The 21,862-nt window shown below is 41.2% G+C and overlaps 1 protein-coding gene across 2 annotated transcripts in view; it reads right to left on the bottom strand.

Moving 5' to 3' along the window:
- The window catches only part of ADAMTS6 (ADAM metallopeptidase with thrombospondin type 1 motif 6), a 309,424-nt gene that overhangs the window by 12,132 nt on the left and 275,430 nt on the right, over positions 1-21,862 (bottom strand). For both annotated transcript variants that reach the window (XM_088444033.1, XM_088444034.1), the window contains exons 21-23: positions 13,107-13,311; positions 2,169-2,345; positions 292-448 (exon numbers count right to left, since the gene is read on the bottom strand). In XM_088444033.1, coding sequence (XP_088300159.1) covers positions 292-448; positions 2,169-2,345; positions 13,107-13,311 — 539 coding nt within the window. The remainder of the gene's footprint in view (positions 1-291; positions 449-2,168; positions 2,346-13,106; positions 13,312-21,862) is intronic.

Genomic DNA, 21,862 nt, shown 5'->3' with positions numbered 1-21,862 from the left:
ATTGTTCTTATAAAACGGCTGCTTGTGGCTTCAGTAATATTTAAAGTATTCAATGAAGAATGACTGTAGCTATGTAATAGTTTAGTCTACTCCAGACCCTTCTTGAGTCACCATTTTGAGGGGAATGAAAACCAGTAACGTGTGTGTTTTTCGTTGTCTCGTGTCTGTTTTATTCATTCTTTCTCTTACCTGCTCTGGCACGCGCTTTGTTTACAGTGACTTAGGACAGACTGGACAAGGCTCTCTGCTCTATACAGAATGGCAGCTACTGAGAAGATCAGCAAAACTCACCTTCTGTGTTTGAAATCGGGCTGCTGTCACATTTGCTTTCACACTGTTGCATTGACGGAGGACGAACGGATTCCGGACAGTCGCTAGATGCTTGTCCCGTATATGAGAGACACTGCACTGTTCTCATCTGCTGTCCCAGACCGCAGTGTGCGGAGCACTAATGAATACAGTGAGAGGAAGATGTTATGTTATGTACCATTAACATTGACTTATGCTAGAGCCTAAAGCCTAATGTCCACATGTACCTATCCTAAAATTGCACCAAATAGCCCTGTTTAGTGCACCAAGGACATTGCAACTTAGCTGCGTCAAAACACTAATCCTAAGTACCTACAACACTATATATGGACTAAAGGGCCCCATACATCAGGTGGCTGTTTCCCCAATCCGACCAGAACCACCGATCTGTGGTCATCGATAATCGCCGATCAGCTGGGGAATCAGTGAAATTCTTCATGTTAAAAATCCCTGATTTACTGATCATCATCATATTTTAGTAGGGATCAGCAAAAGTAGGGAAATCTCACCGTTACCACGACCCCGGCGTCTAGGGATCAGGGAATTGCGACAATCCGTCGCTGATGTATGGGGTCCATTAGGCTCAAAATTGAAGAAAAATTAGCAAAATTGAGGAAAAGGTGCACAGCACGGGAATTGTGCCATACGTCTCGCTCCATATGGTGCAAAAAGGATAGGTATATGAGGACACCTCTCTATATGGTTTGCTCCAACCTTAGTTACATATACATTCTTACTAAAAAAAAAAAAAAAAAAACAACTCCGTACATACTAAAGAGCTGTAACTATTTGATTTTTAGATCTTTATTCCCAGACTGCATAGATTAGACAGGGAAAATGTCACTAGTAAAACAATGCTCAATGAGAGTTAGGTGTCTCCAGGCTAAGACATGAACCCTGCTCAGATTACATGAGGTGAGAGGCACAGAATGATGTGAGAAAGGTAAAGCAATGTGTTTGGCTTGCATGAGTGTGGCAATATAATAATAATAATAATAATAATAATAATAATAATAATAATAAAAAAAAAATAATACAGTCCTCTTAATGTTGGAAAACATTTAAGTTAAAATCAAGTGCGCCCCAAAAAGCGTTATACTTGTAGAGTACTACTAAGAGGTTTTCATCATCCTTTCCAATCCTGTAAATTCATTTTAAAAAATTCAACTACAACTGTCTTTCACAATAGGTGCAACAGTGATTATCATGTAACACAGCGATGGATTATTATGAGTTATTAGGGTGTTAGCCTAGATACAGGACTGTAAGGATGCCCAGTCATTTCCCATTCAAGCTAAGTGGTGTAACTACACTACATTGATCACACACAGGGAATGTGGAGGGAGTATGTATGTATGTATGTATATATATATATATATATATATATATATACACTTAGGGCTAGTTGCCTGCTGTGTGTTCTAGCAACAAAATGAATAAGCTCAAGAGTGGATGTTAATGGCTTGTGAGTATTTCTGTGGGTAATGCATCATGGAACTAGCACATGAAGTGGTGTCTTGGATACCGCCCAGGGTTAATGGCCACTTTTATCCACCTCTACCCTGAGAGACTAAACAGCTCAGCTGTAGATATCGGCGATGAGTGAAATACTGAATACCTGGGATAGTGGCTGTCAAAATACATGGTTTCAAAGAGCTGAGCAAAATAGTGCTCAGGACGTCATATACCCTGTCTCCCTGCTTAAGTGGTTTTCTTTAGGAGATTGCTAGGAGAGATCAGGGCAGGGCTCCTAACTTTTCTAGTGTTGGGAATACAGACAGAACGTAGACAACAGAGCTCTCTTCATATCAATGTTTTAAAGGCCAATGAGCTACATTTCAGTTAACATTGACACCTACCTGTCCCCATTCTCCAGTAACCCATCGGGGAGGCGGACAGCGCCCCAAGCTGCAGCGGATGCGTACTGGAGGCTTGTTTTCTTCAGGACAGTTTGTGGAAGGAAATGTTTTGGAGAGGTCGCTGCTTTTGCACTGAACTATCCGATGCTTAAACCCGGGACCGCATTTGGGAGTGCACTAAAATAAACAAGATACACAGCGGCGTAACGGTTATATCACGTTTTCTTGAATTACATGTGTATACATATGTATACAGTTACTCTGCATATTGTTTTATTAACACTCAGTGGTCTTCTCTAAGAAAAACTAGGAAGAAACTTTTCTCAAACTAAGTAAATGTGCAGATGTAAAAGAGAGGACCCTGAATTTAGTTGTAAGGCAATCTGTGCTAATCATAGAAGCAGCAATTACATGTATAACTACAGATGTGTCTACACACATCTAGCCTCCTTGAGCGCTAAACAGCCCTTTCAACTGCACCATGCCGTGTCATGACTCGGTAGCGCCGAGGGTCTTTTCGTGCAACTTATTTCCTTTCAGCGCGTCTTATTCGCAAAATGAATAAAACGCACAAGCAGCTTATGCTGATTAAAATTATATGCAGCATGCCTATATTCTGTAAGCGTCTGCGGCTGTATCTGCATGCGAAATGCTATGTTACAGTGTCATAGTAGCTGACACTGTAACGTAGCATTTTGCATGCAGATATAACCGCAGTCGCACACAGAATATAGGCATGCTGCATATCATTTTAATCAACAAAAGCTGATTGTGTGTCCTATTCTCATTGTTTTGCAAATAAGTCACACTGTAAGGAAAAAAGTTGCACAGAATTGCTAACGAGTCACCAGCGCTCACACGTTATGTGTAACGCAACTTGTAGCGCATAGAGGATAGATGTATGTGGACATATCTGTATACATAAACACACCTAGGGCTATATTTACTAAAGTGCGGGTTTATAGAAGTGGAGTTGTTGCCTATCGCAACAAATCAGATTCTACTCATCATTTATCTAGCACCTTCTAGAATAGGTAGAATCTGATTGGTTGCTAGGAGCAACATCTCCACTTCTATAAACCCGCACTTTAGTAAATACCCCCTACTGTATAGATGAGGTCAATGCGTACAGCAAACTGTAACTTTAACATGAAATATAATTAGCCGTTCCACTCCTGCATAACAGCATTTCTCCAAGGATTTGTACTGTACACCATTAGGATATGCTCCCTTGTCATCAAAGCACTTTGTTTTCTTATAGACCTCTACTGATTTTTCTTGTTACTTGGGTTATGTTGATAAGCGACTCATACCATCTGTTTGATATACCGAAAGTCTACTGAAGCCGTCTTGTACATGAATTACTCCCCTGGTTGTGCCAGAGATATTACATGGTCCAAGGTCAAACTCACCCAACAGTTTAGCAATGTTAAACATTATTTACTGCACAAACAATTGATAACATATCCATAATACAAGTAACCTAACAGATGCCCCGTCTCATTTATTTATAAAATATATATCTTAGAACTCTTTCATTAAGATATCTTCTGATTGATCCTTTTTTTGTGGCTTCACCTTTAAATAAGACATGACCATTAGATCAGTCATTTCTAGAAAGTGGATAGCAGCGCTTCAGGCTTGTTAAAATGAATAGATGGGATGTGTTTTATGAGGGAGATTACTGCGCACAACATGACCAGTAATGGAAGACAGACTAATGGGACTCATTTTCCTTGGCTGCGCCCAAGGGGAAAGAGTCAATGCCGTGTCCTAAACCAAAATCATATTAACAGCCAATGATCAAAGCATAGAGTTTCTTCTGCCCAATTACTTCAATGTAAAAATAAGAACATTAATTTTTTTTTCTTTGTAAATTTGTAGATGCTAGAAGACTCATCCCTCACTTATCTTTTTATACATGTTCTATGCTTGCATTTATATGTGTGGGTTTTATTTTTTAACAGCAGTTGTTTCTGTCAGTTATTTGCATTGATTTTAAATCATTAGGGGTAGATTTACTAAAGTGCAGGTTTTTAGAAGAGGAGATGTTGCCCATAGCAACCAGATTCTACTTAATATTTATCTAGCACCTTATAGAAGGTAATGGCTAGAATCTAATTGGTTGCTATGGGCAACATCTCCACTTCTAAAAACCCACACTTTAGTAAATTCACCCCTTAGACATTAGATTCTTGTAGAAGTTCTATTTGCTTAGATTTGGACATTAAGGGCCTGAATCTGAGTCTGTGACTTTATGTTAATGCTGCTAAAAAAAAAACAACCTTCCCTGGTGTCCGTCCGTGCGTCCAAATGTGTAAGGACTGAGATGCCCACATAAATGACATGCCTGCGACACCTCCATAAAAGCTTCATGCACCTTTCTAGCCACCCCCCTGTTATCTTCCAGTCACTGTCCAGGAACGCCTCTAACATTTCTACTACCGTATTGCAACTCTGTATAAACAAAATTGGGATGCAGGTGTGGCGCTACTCTGTGCCCGACATCGCTAATTTCTTAATGTATGTATTATATATATATATAGTTATATACACATACATACATACATATATATATATATATATACATACATACATACAATCCGGTGCAAAAGTTTTAGGCAGGTGCGGAAAAAATGCTGCCAAGTATGTTAATAGTTTATATACACACACATACATATATATATATATATATATATATATATAAACAAACACACAGATGTGTCCTCTTGCATCTTAAAAAACACTTTTAGTTGCGCCATGCATCTTTTTGTGCGACTTTGTACCTTTAAATGCGTTTCAAGCAGCTTCTGCTGATTAAAATTATAAGCAGCATGTTTATATTCTGTGTGCGACTGCGGGTGTATCTGCATGCGAACCGCTACATTACAGTGTCACAGCCGCTGACATTGTAACATAGCATTTCGCATGCAGATGCACCTGCAGTCGCACAGGTAAAAGTCGCACAAAAACATGCTCGGTGCTACCGAGGCACACGCGTTATGTGTAACGCGACTTGTAGTGCACGAAGAGTAGATGTATATGGATACAGCTGTGTGTATATATATATATATATATATATACACACACACACAAATTACTTCACTTTATTCAGTCTAGTTTTTAATATTCATAAAGAATGCTAGAGACCACAGCCCTCATGTCCCAAAACACAACCTGTTCAACACAATCTGTCTCCAGCGGCTTCATTTTCAGACCAGAGGAACCCAGCGTTACTAGTTTATGGCCTCTTACTGTTATTGTCTGCGTAGCACCTACAGAGCTAAATTAAGACTTAAAGCGACATGACTGACAGACATCCAGAATTCTATAATCCTAAATTCCATAAACTGATGGCTAAATAAAGAACAGGCTTGTAGCTGTTAACATTCCCAAAATGTTTTGGTTCTTCCTGACCGCTACTCACCCTGCACCTTTAAGTAACCAAGCCATGGCTCTGTGTCCCAAGCGTACAAATGTTCCAGACTAGAAAAACCTTATATATTTATCTAACGCTGAAAAGAGAGTGTGATCCCCCACAGTTCTGGTATGCATGGATGTTTTTACTGCACTGTGCCAGTACGCTGGCATTTTCAGAACTGCTTTCATGTGGCACCCACTTACCACATTTTTTAGATAACAATGTTTTATTTAAACTCTTTTTTTTTACAGTTCAATCACTGTCCATAGTGTTTTGGTAACCCAATCACCACGAAAAAAGTGAGGAATTTAAAATAAATTTTGCCTAACGTGTGCACAGAATGCAGTTGTGTTATTCTAATGGCATACAGTGTAATATAATGAATGACTTATTATGAAATGACAGCTCTGTTTCTGAGTGTGCATTCTGAGAAGAAACAATCTGATCTGTTTTTTGTCAAAGACATGGATTTCTGCAATAGCCAGAGTTATAGAGATCTACTCCTGTAGACTACTGTCAAATCGTTACATTTACAGCAGTCTTTGTTTTCTGAGAAATATACATCTATCTTGGCTTCTAGGAAATACAGCTCTCGCGCTCTCCTACTGTTTTTTAGAAACCTCAAACTAGGCTGAGGATCTGCCAGTCATGCTGTACTGCAAGTAGGCTGTTAGCCATATTGGACATGTTTACAATCTGCTCAGGGGTCTGGGGGTAGTGGGCACATAATAAAACAGACAGCAAATAAAAAGGGGTTAAGTGGTTTAAAAACTGAGTTTTATGCTACTCACATAAAGTACATTATCGGCATAGTATTAAGCCAGCTTCCCAGAAGTGTTCCTCTGATAAGTGATTGGAAGATAGATTACTAGAAGCAGATGTGGGTAGCGGAGAGTGATCTTTGATCTGCCTCTGTGTACCTATGTTTTACTGCTCAGATGGTCCTAAGGACTTTTTTTAAATAGGCCACTGATCTCCAAGGTGACTCCTAGGGGTATATTTACTAAAGTGAGAAATTTTAGAAATGGAGATGTTGCCCATAACAACCAATCAAATTCTACATAACATTTAGCTACCACCAGAAGATAATAGCTATAATCTAATTGGTTGCTATGGGCAACATCTCGAATTCTAAAAACTCACTTTAGTAAATATACCCCCTAATGTCCTTATTTTACAGGGAATCGGTATGATATCCCGGCAGCTGAATAGCTGCCAGTTCAAATACCGACGTCGGAAGCCCGATTGCCCAGGATCCCAACAGGGGTGGTAAGTACCCTAAACCTCCCCCTTTCCCCCTCCCTAACCCACCCTTGGTGGTGCCTAACCCTATTCTCCACGGGGGGTACCTTACACTAACCTCCCCCTGGTGGTGCCTAACCTCCCCGTTCCCACACCCCGAACCTAACCCTCCCTGGGGGGTGCCTAACCCGAACCTCCCCCCAATGGTGCCTAGCCCTAACTCTTCCTGGGGGGGGTGCCTAACCCTAATCTCCCCCCAGGGGTGCCAAAATCTAACCCCCCCCCATCCCTGGGCTACTGTAAGTATCATACTTACCAGTCTTCTTATCTTCGGGATGAATGAGGGTCGGGAAGCAAAGCCATCTGCGTGTGTGGGTCAGCCTCACATCCTGGTGCTTTACACTCCCTTAGGGGTATATTTACTAAATTGTGGGTTTTTAGAAATGGAGTCGTTACCCATAGCAACCAATCAAATTCTAAGCTATTCTCTTCTATGGGTGCTAGATAAATGTTAAATAGAATCTGATTGGTTGCTATGGGCAACATCTCAATTTCTAAAAACCTGCACTTTAGTAAATCTACCCCTTACAGTCATACGCTCCACAGCAGAACGCTGTGACAGATTCATCTCATAGAAGTGACACCATTATACTCCAAATATAAGCTACTTTGCACAGGAGTAGCTCATAAAATATATATACAGTATATAGTACCAGGAGCGTATTAAAAGGGGAGGGGGCCCATGTTCACTCCCAGTCCGGGGCCCCCTCCTCTCTATCTGGCTGCCGACACGCACTGACAGCCTCAGTAGACTACAGGCACTAGTCTGTGCCTGGAGTCTACTGAACATGAGCAGGAGACTGGGAAATGGCGCGGCAGGCAATTACCCTACTGCGCATGCGCAGAACGCCTGTGTAGCCAATGTGGGACTTCGCAGAGTTAAGTATTAAAAAGTATGGGTGCACCCTTTATAGATACACCCCTGCATGGTACATTATATTATGTTATGTTTCATATATTGAATGCGCTTATCTATCTATAAATCTCTAGGTCCAAGACCCAAACAAACCTGCACATCTCTTCATTAAAATGAGGTCCAAAAAAAAATCACATAGCAGTGCCCTGCTGAAACACTGGACCTCATTCAGAGTCGGTCGTTGCGGCTGCACGGTTGTAAGGGTAAAGGGGCCGGATATGCAAATGATACACTCGCAAGTTGCGTCCTTAAGATCGGATCGTTAGCTGGCCGACCAAGGGGAGGATGCGGCCGTAAGACTAAAAATACGCCCCCTTCTCATACGCATTACACGTCATCTCCGGCCATATAAGGATTAATCGAGACCATCGGTAACCATCCGAACTGGTCGTAGAGCTTAAGGTTGACCATACCCTTTCTTAAGCACAAACCACCCATGTCACGTGTGCCATGACACTACTTTGTTAATTATGCACTCCCATAATACGCCGTTCACATAATTAGGCACGCCTGCGTTCGGATCTCCACACCCCCGTTTTTCAAGCACCTTCCCCTGTTACCACCCACAAACGCCTCATTCTGTCACTCAAACTACCGAGCTGGCTGTGTTCAAGGAGAGAGAAATTTCTGATCGTAGCAGCTAGTTTGCGCATGCGCAGTTTAGCGAACATCGGTGGCGTGCGACCGTGCAGCCGCAACGACCAACTCTGAATGAGGTCCACTATGTGGTTCTATCCAGACCTGTTTGATGGCTTTTTTATACTGTTTAATTAAATCAAGTTTTGTTTGCACTTCAATGAAGAGGGGGGCTGGTTTGTTTGGGTCTTGGACCTAAAGACTTCTTTATAAAAAATGTATGACCCTGCATCCGATGATTATGAGACACTGATATGGACACAACATAGGTTTTTGTAAGGGTACATTTCATTTAGAAACTCAATGTTAACAGTCCAGGTTTTAAGGATATCCATGCTTGAGCACAGGTGTCTTAAGTAGTACCTCAATCAATAGCATGGATATCCTAAAAACCTGGACTTTTAGGGTGCCTTGTGGGCCGAGTTTGGGAAACACTTATAAACAGTTCTATCCACATAATGTATGTATGAATATTAAAGTGTACCTATCCTTTTCTACAATGGTGGTGTTTATAAAACAGGAACCTATCAATTCACTGGGAAATCGTGACAGCCATTTTGTCATATCAGTCTATATGAAATCAGATTATGAGTCAGTGGATTCACTGAGGTACAAAGTGTTTAATTGGCTCCCATTATTGTTTAATTTCACAAAATGGCTACCCTCACTGTACATACGTAGATGTACATAGATGATGTGCATTTAAAATCACTTTCAGTCACAGCCATGTTTAAGGCTAACAGTCTATTGAATATAACCAATTCAAAGATTTTGGGGGAGATGTATCAAGCCTCCTAAAGATTGGAGAAGTTGCCCATAGAAACCAATTAGCTTCTGGTTAGCATTTATAAGGGTCAATCAAAACAGGTCCCACATAATTTACACCTCCATGTACCTGTCCCACATCATTTACACCTCCACATACCTGTCCCACATCATTTACACATCCATATAACTGTCCCACATAATTTACACCTCCACGTACCTGTCACACATCATTTACACCTCCACATACCTGTCCCACATCACTTACACCTCCACATACCTGTCCCTCATCATTTACACCTCCACATACCTGTCCCACACCATTAATACATCCATATAACTGTCCCACATCATTTACACCTCCACATACCTGTCCCACATCATTTACACCTCCACATACCTGTCCCACATCATTTACTCCTCCCTGTACCTGTCCCACATCATTTACACCTCTACCTACCTGTCCCACATCATTTAAACCTCCACTTACCTGTCCCACATCATTTACACCTCCACATACCTGTCCCACATTATTTACACCTCCACATACCTGTCCCACATCATTTACACCTCCACATACCTGTCCCACATCATTATACACATTATTGAGCTTTTTAAGGAAATTCACATGAAAGTTCACGTCTTTATTATCCAAAGTATGCTATTTAATCCCCCATAAGTGCATGAGTATTCATTGGGGGGTGGACCAGAGGTCCACCCCCCAAAATTTGCACCTATTCACCTGCTCAGGGGGCTGCGCACAAAAAACGTGAATTTCCTCTGAAAAATCATTTCGAATTTGGAACTGAATTCCAAATGTAATTCAGTGTGAGGTCACCATAATAACGACTCGCAGGACCCAACTCGCACTCAATAGGATTGCCCCCATAAAGTACTTTAGGTAGAAGCTGTTTGCTACCGTCAACTTCTCCACTCTGTAAAAGGCTTGATACATCTCCCCCCATGATGTCCTACTACAAAGGTCTCCGTTTATATTCTGATTTCTGCAGGTCTAAAAACGGAAAGCTCTCATTTTATTTAGTATCTGCTCATACACTAGCCTTCAGGAAATAAGTGCTGAAAGGATGGGAGAGAACCTGTAAAAGTGTCCATTAGGATATGTAAAGACGGTTGGTAACTTGTTTCATTTGTGTAACAAGTCTTTCCTAGCCTCGGGCAAGACGTTAGGAATGTGAATATCTGTAGTTGATGGAGGCACATTTCAGAATCTATATAAAATGTCTCATTTATACCATACATGGTTTGTTGCGTATTATGAGTTCTAACATTGTACTGGCCAAGTCATTTAGATACACTGCAAACAACTCAATAGCTAGATTGTAGTTGCAATAAAAAATATATTCATTTAAATGTGTTCATATAAACTAATTTTCTACATCTTAGGGGTAAATTTACTAAGATTCGTGTTGGTCCCAATTTGTCCCGTTTTTCAACCCGGATAGGATCGATCAAAAACGGACGTTTTTTTCACTTTAAAAATCGGGAATTTACCAAGCTCCCGTTTTTGACAGTATAGTTTTTATTGATGGTGTATTTGGTCGATTCTGTCCGTTATGAAGTCCCGATTTCACCGCCGGAATTTCTCTCCCGAACAAGCAATCTGCACATATTAGTGAAATATGTGCAGACTGCTTGTTTATTTTTCTATATTTTGAGGACTGGTCAGCCAGTCCTGGTTCCTAAAATTACAGGGAACAAAACGAGTAGGGTTCCACCGTAATTTAAGAACCAGCAATTGGCTGCAGGACCAGTGCTGGTTTTAAATATAGGGGAAAAAATTGCGTAGGGATCCCCCATATTTAAAACCAGCACCAGAGACAAACCGACTGGGGTGTAATGCCACAGCCCGAAGATCCTGTTACCAGGTCTCCAGGGCCAAAGCATTATCACACCAAGCCGGTCAGGTCAAGCCGGGGATCTCAGGGGAGGTGGGGACTCCCTAAAATAGGGGGTCCCCCCCTCTCCCGAACCCCAGGCTTGGTCTGAAGCCTGGGGCTCTTCCCCGCACCCCTGGAAAAATAGTATTAAACTATTGTATTTTACAGTGGAACTACAGGTGCCAGCATTCCTGCCCTTTGGCACTTGTGGACCTACACATGCCAGCAGGTGTCCGGCACCTGTATCTCCACTGTAAAATAAATAGTTAAAAAAACACATCACTCACACACCGTAGAAAGTAAAGCTTTATTGCACACCTATCACACTCTCACATACTTACCTGCTGGCAGATGTTCACGTCCCCTTGTCAACGTAAAGTATTCATGGATGTACCTGCAAAAAAGTTCCTATACTCACCTTTTGTCCCACGTAGATCTCCGCAGAAATACATTAGGGACCACGGACTCACTATAAGTACATGCTGAAGCATGTAGTTACAGTACGCGAATGAGCTGTCATTACTCCCAGCCCGTGAGCCAATGAGCGGCGGCTTTACATGTAGCGGCCGCTCATTGGCTGGGACCCACGTGGCCAATGAGCGGCCGCTGATTGGCCAACGGGACATGAGAAAAAAATTCCTATCATCTGTCATTTCGCGTAGTTTAAGTATATGCTACAGCATATACTTACACAAGTTTGGCATAGTTCGGGTAAGTCGTTTTTATTTTAACAAGACCCTGGATGCTACGGAGAGCAGTGCCAGGATGTCGGCGAGTATAAGCTCTTTTTTGCAGGGCCATGCGGTATGCAGTCGGGATGCCGACAGCCTGAATGCGACCATGTGGCCGGCGGCAAATCATATTGATTCTGACCATGCACATGGATTCTACTTGGATATTCTAAGTGGACAGACCGGCTGGTACAGGTAGTGTGATTGAGGTACAGTATGTGTGTAATAAATATTTACTAGTCACGGTGTGTGTCATGTCTTTATTTAACTATTTATTTTACAGTACTTCCACAAGAACCAAAGGGCAGGCATGCTGGCACCTGTAGTCCCACTGTAAAATACAATAGTTTTAGTCTATTCTTCACTTTATTACCCCCGTACCCATCGCTCCAGGGGTGCGGGAAAGAGCCTCGGGCTTCAGACCAAGCCTGGGATTCGGGAGAAGGGGGACCCCTTTTTTAGGGGGTCCCCACCTCCCCTGCAATCACTAGCTTGACCTGAGCGACTTGGGGTGACAATGCTGGCCCTGGAGACCTGGTAATAGGGTCTCCTGGCTGTGGCATTATAACCTGCTCGTTTTGGGTCCGGTGCTGGTTTTAAATATAGGGGGACCCCTACGCAATTTTTTTCCCTCTATATTTAAAATCAGGACTGGCCCTGCAGCCTGGTGCTGATTCTTAAAAGTACGGTGGAACCCTACTCATTTTGTTCCCCGTAATTTTAAGATCCAGGACTGGCTGACAAGTCTGGGGCTGGTTATGCTTTTGGGTAGGGACCCTACGTCATTTGAAAAAATAAAAAATAACCTTTACAATCACACTGATTTGTGTATGTTGGATTACAACTCGCAGCTCTGGTGGTGGTGCATTTAAAACTTCTATGGAGCAAAACGAATAATGGAAAATTCCCAATTTAGGCAGAAGTGAATGAAAAGTACTTCCGATTTGAGCCGATGGTGAATTCATTTCTAATGGTAAAAATGGCCGAATTTGCTGCATTAAATCACCCGATTTTAACCGAAAAAAATGAACAAATCACCCGACTTTAATGATAGTACAGTAAATTCTAGATTTGCAAAAAAGTGATATCACCCGAGTATGCAAATCTGGACCAACACGATTCTTAGTAAATTTTCCCCTTAGTATGTATCACATTTACTGTCTGTACACAGGAGCAGACAGAAGGATGCATTAAATGAGAAGACTAATAAATTCTCTTAGCTAAAAACATTATTATTCCGCACTGTGACAGAAATGCTGTCATTCTTACTTCAGACCAGTCCAAAGCGATCCATTGAGGGGGACAAGACTGATTATTACAAGCCTCTTTCTCAATTGGTCGATGCGTCAAGCAGCTGATGTCGTCCAGCGTCTCCTCTTCAGAAGGTCCGATCCTCCGAATGCAAAGCACCGTGCGTGTGCGCATTCCCCCATCGCAAGTCTTACTGCACTCTGACCAGTCACCTATAAACCACCTATAGAAATGAGGACACAAAAGTAAGGGAGTCAGTAAGTTACTGCAAGGCAATACAGGCTGATAGAGAAGGATGGGTCTTTACCACCAACAAAACATTAAAACATGGATAGGAAGGAAAGATAATTATATGCCTGATAATTCATTTTATTTGCTTAATTGTTCCTGGCACATGGGAATCTATAGTATATGCCACATATAATTTTGTCATCTCTCTGCACAGGGTAATGAGTAAACCTCTTTTGTCTGCTCTATGTCATATACTTAGACCTTTGCAGATCTGGTCACACACATCTTAAGCCACTATGCTAGCCTTCAGATGCTGTATTGTGTATTACCACACCTACATAAAATAGACAGGAGGGCTCTACAAAAAATTATACTTAGGGACAGAGCAATGGCATCTCTACTGAATATTGACTTCTGCAAGCAAACTTACTAGCACTTAAATATGAAGCAAAAAGAAGGTGCTAAGTAGTTCAAATCATTCTATTACTGACATCACGGCAAAGCACACAAACACAAAACAGTCCTCCAGATGATATATTTGCGAAATGCGTAAGCCTGTGGTCAAGAAATTCCTCTTATACATTCTTATATCATAATGAGTAATTTATCAAGTCTATTAATTATACTACTTTTGATCTTGTGGTTACTTATATTTTTTATATTAGTATTTTATCTGATTTCTATTTTTTTTTGCCTCTGCAGCCAACAGTCATTTTCAGGAAAGTCATATACTACATGATTGAGAAAACATCACCTTTTTGTGAATATGGCTCAGGAATATTGAGTATTGAATTGCCTAATGAATTCATTTATGAAATGACAACTTACTAAAAGTTACCTCCCAGAAAACAAAAGCAAAATAAACGCCAGCATAGAAATGACCTGCCCTAACAGTAAAATAATTTGTAGAGTTAAAAAAAAAAAAAACTCAAAACCATAGGTCCATGAAATTCACATTGTAATTTTATGAATCCAGAACAAAACCATCCCAATAATGGTACTACTGGAGAAATTCACACCATATAGAGATTCACGTTCTTACACTATATGCACCCACTCCACTTTTAGTCCAGTTGGTGACTTTGCCATCTCATGTGGACAAGAATTCCATAGCTTAAAGCAGCACTCCCAATCAGCCTGTGGGAGATATTATGGCTCACCATTCTAAAGCGGCCAGTAAAATGTGGGACCCGTAATATGAAGCTGCAAGCTGCTGTATGCTTGTGGCTTTGCATTGTGTCTACGCAGCGTGGTCTGTGAGACAAACAATCAAGCCCCAGCAAACATGGCTGCAGGGGGTAGTCCCTGTGACTTTGACTAGATGAGCAGTGTGTAGGATGATTTTCTCACCCTACCCGGGAATGCAGCTTTGGTCACCCATACAGTAAAGCGCACACGGCTATGTAAATAGTGAAACAATCTCTCTCTTAAATTTACAAAACTTTATATTTACCTTGAACATACTTCTACTTATTAATTAGGTCACCTACAAGGTGCAATGTTTCCAAAGTAAACACACTTTCTTTAGAATGTAACCCTGGCGTTCTCTTTATTTGTGATGTTACTCACCTCTGACCTCTCTCGAGCTCCCCTATGTCCTTATTACAGTAATTTGTGGATAGCTAGTGTACATACAATGGTAATACAATGCTTATCATGTATCCTCTGATTTTATCTGCCTGATACTGTCCTGCTCCATCTTGGTTTCCCCAGTTGTATTCCATTTAACGTGTAATGCAGGAAAATTACAGATGAAATTGGGGTGAGCACTGTAGAATTTGGGTTTTGTTGTAAATAAAATGTTTGTGTCTTTTGCCAAATTAACTTTTTTGTTGGTCCTGATGAAGATGTGAGTAAAGCTACCAAGAATGCTGATTATCCTGCAGACAGAGGCCTCTAAGCTCTCAACACCACCATAGCTTAATATACGGCAAATCTCATCTATAAATACTCCGCCTTCTCACACCTCCTGTACCTCTGATCTGCACCTCATAAATGGTAACCACCTCTCACTGCCTCCTACATGATTCTCCTCTTGTTCGAGCTGAGACCTCTTCCAATTGGACTACAAGTCCTCTTATGTCCAGGGCCCACCTTACTCTTTGTTTTCATGTCTGCATTTATGTACCAGTTTTATGTGTGTCTCGTTTTCACCACTGTCCGGTGCTATGGAGCACTGTGGTGTCTTAGGCTGGGTACACACCTAAACAACCGGCAATCGTGCCGATGTTCAGGGCGATTTGTCTTCACCCTGGACATCGCATGATTGCCGGTACACACTTAAGATATAATGAACGTTGGAACAATCACTGGTCCGTCCTTCATTAATATGTACAGCCTCACATGCGATATCGTATAATTGACTGTGTAGCACGGCCATTCACACGATATCGCATGCGACCGCGGGAGCACGCAAATCGGGCATACACACTGCACGATATGCCCGATTTGTCATTCCGATTTGTCCAAATCGGCCAAATCGTGCCGATATCGTCCTGGGGTGTATGCACCCTTACACATTTACTGTGACACTAATCTGTCCAGTAATCAGAGATATATATGAAAAAAATCTGTCAAGCCAGAAGGGATATAGGTCAGAGTGGGAGAAGTGTAGAAGTCACATGACTCTCACTTTGTCAGCGTTCCAGTGCATTCTACAAACAGAGAAATCAACTGGAGGGCATGCATTTTCCAAGAAACGCTAACTTCTGCTCTGACTGCTCAGTATATAACTTGCCAATAAAATGATATCATTGTCATGTTTATGTATCACCAGCACAGAATATAATACTGACTGATTACCTCTGTCACACACATAAGCCCTGGTGTGTTTCATAATGTCAGCAATGTAGCATAAAATCTATTTAACCTTTTCACTGGCAGACAGGTTGACTGTGCACCGTGATGGTTCTCTATCACAATATAGGAACAAAGAAAACATGGGAACAAATGCTGTCTAAATCTATTCTGTTATAGACAATATGTTAGATTGTGTTTTGCAGGCTCTTAGGAGGAAATGTGTAATAAACAGACTTTCAGCTTTATTTATTGTGTATTAGAGTATTACACACTTCATTATCAGAAGCTGACATGTCTGACAGTACCAATTAGAAGGCAGATAGATACTACGGTGTGTATTATACCAATGAGAAGGCAGACAGATAATAAGGTGTATATTATACCAATGAGAAAGAAGATAGATACTATGGTGTGTATTATACCAATGAGAAGACAGATGGATACTACGGTGTATATTATACCAATGTGAAGGCAGATAGATACTAAGGTGTATATTATAACAATGAGAAGGCAGATGGATACTACGGTGTATATTATACCAATGAGAAGGCAGATAGATACTACGGTGTGTATTATACCAATGAGAAGGCAGATGGATACTACGGTGTATATTATACCAATGAGAAGGCAGATAGATACTAAGGTGTATATTATAACAATGAGAAGGCAGATGGATACTACGGTGTATATTATACCAATGAGAAGGCAGATAGATACTACGGTGTGTATTATACCAATGAGAAGGCAGATGGATACTACGGTGTATATTATACCAATGAGAAGGCAGATAGATACTAAGGTGTATATTATAACAATGAGAAGGCAGATGGATACTACGGTGTATATTATACCAATGAGAAGGCAGATAGATACTACGGTGTGTATTATACCAATGAGAAGGCAGATGGATACGACGGTGTATATTATACCAATGAGAAGGCAGATAGATACTAAGGTGTATATTATACCAATGAGAAGGCAGATGGATACTACGGTGTATATTATACCAATGAGAAGGCAGATAGATACTACGGTGTATTATACCAATGAGAAGACAGATGGATACTACAGTGTATATTATACTAATGAGAAGGCAGATGGATGCTACGGTGTATATTATACTAATGAGAAGGCAGATACTATGGTGTATATTATACCAATGAGAAGGCAGATAGATACTATGGTGTGTATTATGCTAATGAGAAGGCAGATGGATACTACGGTGTGTATTATACCAATGAGAAGGCAGATGGATACTACTGTGTGTATTATACCAATGAGAAGGCAGATCGATACTACGGTATGTATTATGCTAATGAGAAGGAAGATAGATACTATGGTGTGTATTATACCAATGAGAAGGCAGATAGATACTACGGGGTATATTATACCAATGAGAAGGCAGATAGATACTATGGTGTATATTATACCAATGAGAAAGCAGATAGATACTACAGTGTATATTATACCAATGAGAAGGCAGATGGATACTACGGTGTATATTATACCAATGAGAAGGCAGATAGATACTACGGTGTATATTATACCAATGAGAAGGCAGATAGGCAGATAGATACTACAGTGTATATTATACCAATGAAAAGGCAGATAGATACTACGGTGTATATTATACCAATGAGAAGGCAGATAGGCAGATAGATACTACAGTGTATATTATACCAATGAAAAGGCAGATAGATACTACGGTATGTATTATGCTAATGAGAAGGAAGATAGATACTATGGTGTGTATTATACCAATGAGAAGGCAGATAGATACTACGGTGTGTATTATACCAATGAGAAGGCAGATGGATACTACGGTGTATATTATACCAATGAGAAGGCAGATGGATACTGTGTGTATTATACCAATGAAAAGGCAGATGGATACTGTGTGTATTATACCAATGAGAAGGCAGATGGATACTACGGTGTATATTATACCAATGAGAAGGCAGATAGGCAGATAGATACTACAGTGTATATTATACCGATGAGAAGGCAGATAGATACTACAGTGTGTATTATACCAATGAAAAGGCAGATGGATACTGTGTGTATTATACCAATGAGAAGGCAGATGGATACTACGGTGTGTATTATACCAAAATTTAGATACAGATGTGTCCACATACATCTGTCCTCCATGCGCTACAAGACACGATACACAATGCGGGAGCTCAGTGTGACTTGGTAGTGCCAAGCGTTTTTCTGTGCGACTTTTTACCTTCAAATGCGCCTTATTCGCACAGTGATGCCTATATTCCTATATTCTGTGTGTAACTGCGGCTGTATCTGCATGCGAAAAGCTACGTTACAAGCGCTAAAATGTAACATATCCAACATTGTCTTATAGTTTCATAGGAGGGTTATTGTAACCATATGTTGACTGTGATAGATATGTTATGATAGATAGATAGATAGATAGATATCAATGAAGTAGAATGTTTAGGTTTTATTCCTGTAAAATAACAAATGAAAGGAATGATGTGTCTTATATTGTGTGTAGTGATAAGACATAGAGGGCAGCGAGCAGGGTAATCAGGGCACAGTCAATGTTTGCCTGAAGAGATGATACTAGTTGTTAGGAACACAACTCACTGGGGAGAAATTTCAGACCGCTCAGCCTTACAGATGTGTCCTCATACACCTACGGGGTATATTTACTAAAGTGTGGGTTTTCAAAGTGGAGATGTTGCCCATAGCAACCAATCAGATTCTACTTATCATTAATCTAGCACCTTCTAGAACAGTGGTCGCCAACCTTAATTGAGGTGAGAGCTACTTTAGTAAAAATGAAACCTCCTGAAGAGCTAATAAAATTGTAGAGAAAAAAATCTGGCTAATAACCGAACAATTGAAGGTTATTTAATAAAAATGTTAAAAAAGTGTTTAATAGAAAACAACAATGCATTTCATTATTACAGTGATATTGTTGTAGTTTGTAAATAAAATTTAAGCACAGGCGCTTTTCACAGTTAATTACCGGCTCCAAGGAGGTAAGTGCAGTAGAGGAGCAATAGCTACTGTATAGGCAGGGCTGCTGTGTGATTTTTCAGCAGGGCTGGGCGGGAGTCACTTGCTCCGCCGTAGACACCGTGGGTGGAACCACGACAAGTGATTGCTGTAGAGGCTGCGGCAATCACCGCATGTGCTTCCGTGTGGCTCCACCCTAGGCGTCAATGCCACGGAGGAGCATACCTCAGAGGTCACTTCCTCCTAGTTTACTTGGCAGTACTGCAGCTAGGTGAGCTACAAAAATTAAGACAGCGAGCTACAGGTTGGAGAACACTGTTCTAGAAGATAAAGGCTAAAATCTGATTGGTTGCTATAGGCAACATCACCATTTGTAAAAACCTGCACTTTAGTAAATATACCCCCTAGCCTCAATACACTATGCAGCGAGAGTGAGCTGCGCCGAGTGGTGTAGCGTCTTTTCCGCTTGAATGTGCCTCTTCGAGCCGCATTCAATTAGAGGTGAAAAGTGCCGTATGGAGATAAGTTTCTGTGGATTTGGACTTTCCGCCTGTTTTCAAAGTATCTCCATATTCAATTCCAGGACGATTTCGGCTAAGAGGAAGCTCAATGCAATGTCATAAGCGTAAAAAGTATCTCCTATGAATAGCAGGTGAAAAAAAGTGCAAAATCGTTATTTTGGGGTGCAAACGTGGAGAAGCAACTCAGAACCCTTGGGACAAGCCCCCAAAGGACAAATCAACAAATAAAATGTAAAAGATTACCTCAGAACACCCCAAGAAAGTGCTTTAGTTTTGGGGGCGAAAAAGTAAAAAGTTGGGGGACAACTATAAAAACTAGTGAAATAGACTTCTTGGGGTGCTGTAAGAAGAGGCCAAGTATTTCTGGGATTGTCAGTGCATGTTTGAGTGTGGTTTTTCAAATTGTTTAAAAGTTCACTTTACAGACATAAAAATATGCTAGCACCCATTTTCAAGGGAATCGGTATGATTTACGTCTGGCGGTTAGAATCCCGACAGCGGCTGCACGACATGGGTGAAAATCCCGATCGTCCTTAAGGTAAGTATTCACTAACCTAACCTCCCCCCCTTAACCCCCCTTAGGGGTGCCTAACCCTAACCTTCCCCCCAGTGCCTAACCCTAATCCCCCCTTCCCCGCCGCCTAACCCTAAGTCCCCCCCCGGGAGCCCTAAACCTTACCCTCCCCCCCGCGGCTGTCCGCGCTCAACATCACTTCGATCGGGATGCCTGGCGCCGGTCTCCCGGCGTCGGTAAAATGACAGGCATCTAGATTTAGACCCCTGGAATTTAACCCTTGCCGAGATAAAGCAGTCGCGAATCCAGCCGTCGGGATTACGTCCACCGGCTTCCCGTCTGCATACCTTTTCAAGTACCCTAAATTTGACAGGACTACTTATTTTCAACAAAAAATACTGCTATATGCCATTCTTCAGCACTTTTGCAAAATTGCTAATAAGAAGCAATTTAAACAACTTAAGTACCCCAAACACTTTTATTAGGGCTATTAGTACACATCTACATTGATTCCCTATGTTAGTGCATCTTTTTGGGGTACAGACTGATTTCTCCACTTCTGACAGTACTTTCCGCCTGTTCCGCATTCGCCACTTTCCATTTTCGCCTGTTTAGGAATTGAATATATAGAAAACCGGGGACGTGCGCGTAAAGTTTTCCGCCTCTAACGAGTGAAGGAGACGGAAAGTCGGACAGGTGAAACTTTCCGACTTTTCGCCTCTATTTGAATACGGACCTTAGCTGCAATTGGATGTGATAAAACCGCTTTACGAGATTGCATGGATTAATTTGATATGCTGCACTTGTATACCTGTGTGCGACTGTGTCTGATTCTGTACAGCCGTACTTGGCATGAAAAGATAGCCGCAGCAACGTTGAATTACGTATACAGTTCAGACTCCCCCACAGATGTACAAGTGCCATATATCAAATGACTCAGTGCAGTCCCGTGAAGCAGTTGTGTTGCATCCTATTGCAACTAAGACGCGCATTCAATGAAGAAAAGATGCTGGGCACAAGTAAATTAGCACGGGACCTGGCGCACCGAGAAGAGCTGTTGCCGTGACTTCGGGAATAGTGTATGAGGGACACATCTGTAGCTAAAGAAAGCCCTTGTCCCACTAAGGTTCAAGAGAGGCTGCTTCCAATAAAATCATTCCAAATGTTTTCTTGAGACACTTCATCCTTCACATGTGCAAAAAGAGGAATACGGTTTAGCTGGATAGATTTATCATGTTCAGGGACTGTCAAAATCCTCAGCTGTATAAATGTAAACAGCCTTCAGCTTCAGACAGAAGCACTCCAGCAGAGACCACAATAAATCCTTAAATTAACAACAAAACCTTCTCTGAGACTTAAGTCAATTCCTTAGTACTACAAAACACATTTTACTGTAGGACCCCAAGGAGGCCTGTTTGTGTGCATTGGACTCTGCCCCTCCTGATACAATCTATCTCCACAAACATGGATTTTCTTAGTATAATCTTAAGGGGCTTTATTATATATGTGTATATAAAGAGTACCTGTCATCTACAATCATGTGTAACCATTTCTAGGCTAATTTTTTTGAATTTTTTTAGGGATTTCACTAATTCCTAGTAAACCGATAATCTGCATTCTCAGAATACTGGTTCAGACCGCAATACGATTGCCTGCATGAGGTAAATTAGGTATGATATCGGGACACTTTACCAAACCTGTGATCTTCCACCCGTCAGTAAACTAGAAGA

Source organism: Taudactylus pleione, unplaced genomic scaffold (genome assembly GCF_031769625.1).
Source record: "Taudactylus pleione unplaced genomic scaffold, aTauple2 ptg000345l, whole genome shotgun sequence".
NCBI classification, from domain to species: Eukaryota; Metazoa; Chordata; class Amphibia; order Anura; family Myobatrachidae; genus Taudactylus; species Taudactylus pleione.
This window is presented reverse-complemented; position numbering and strand designations above follow the sequence as displayed.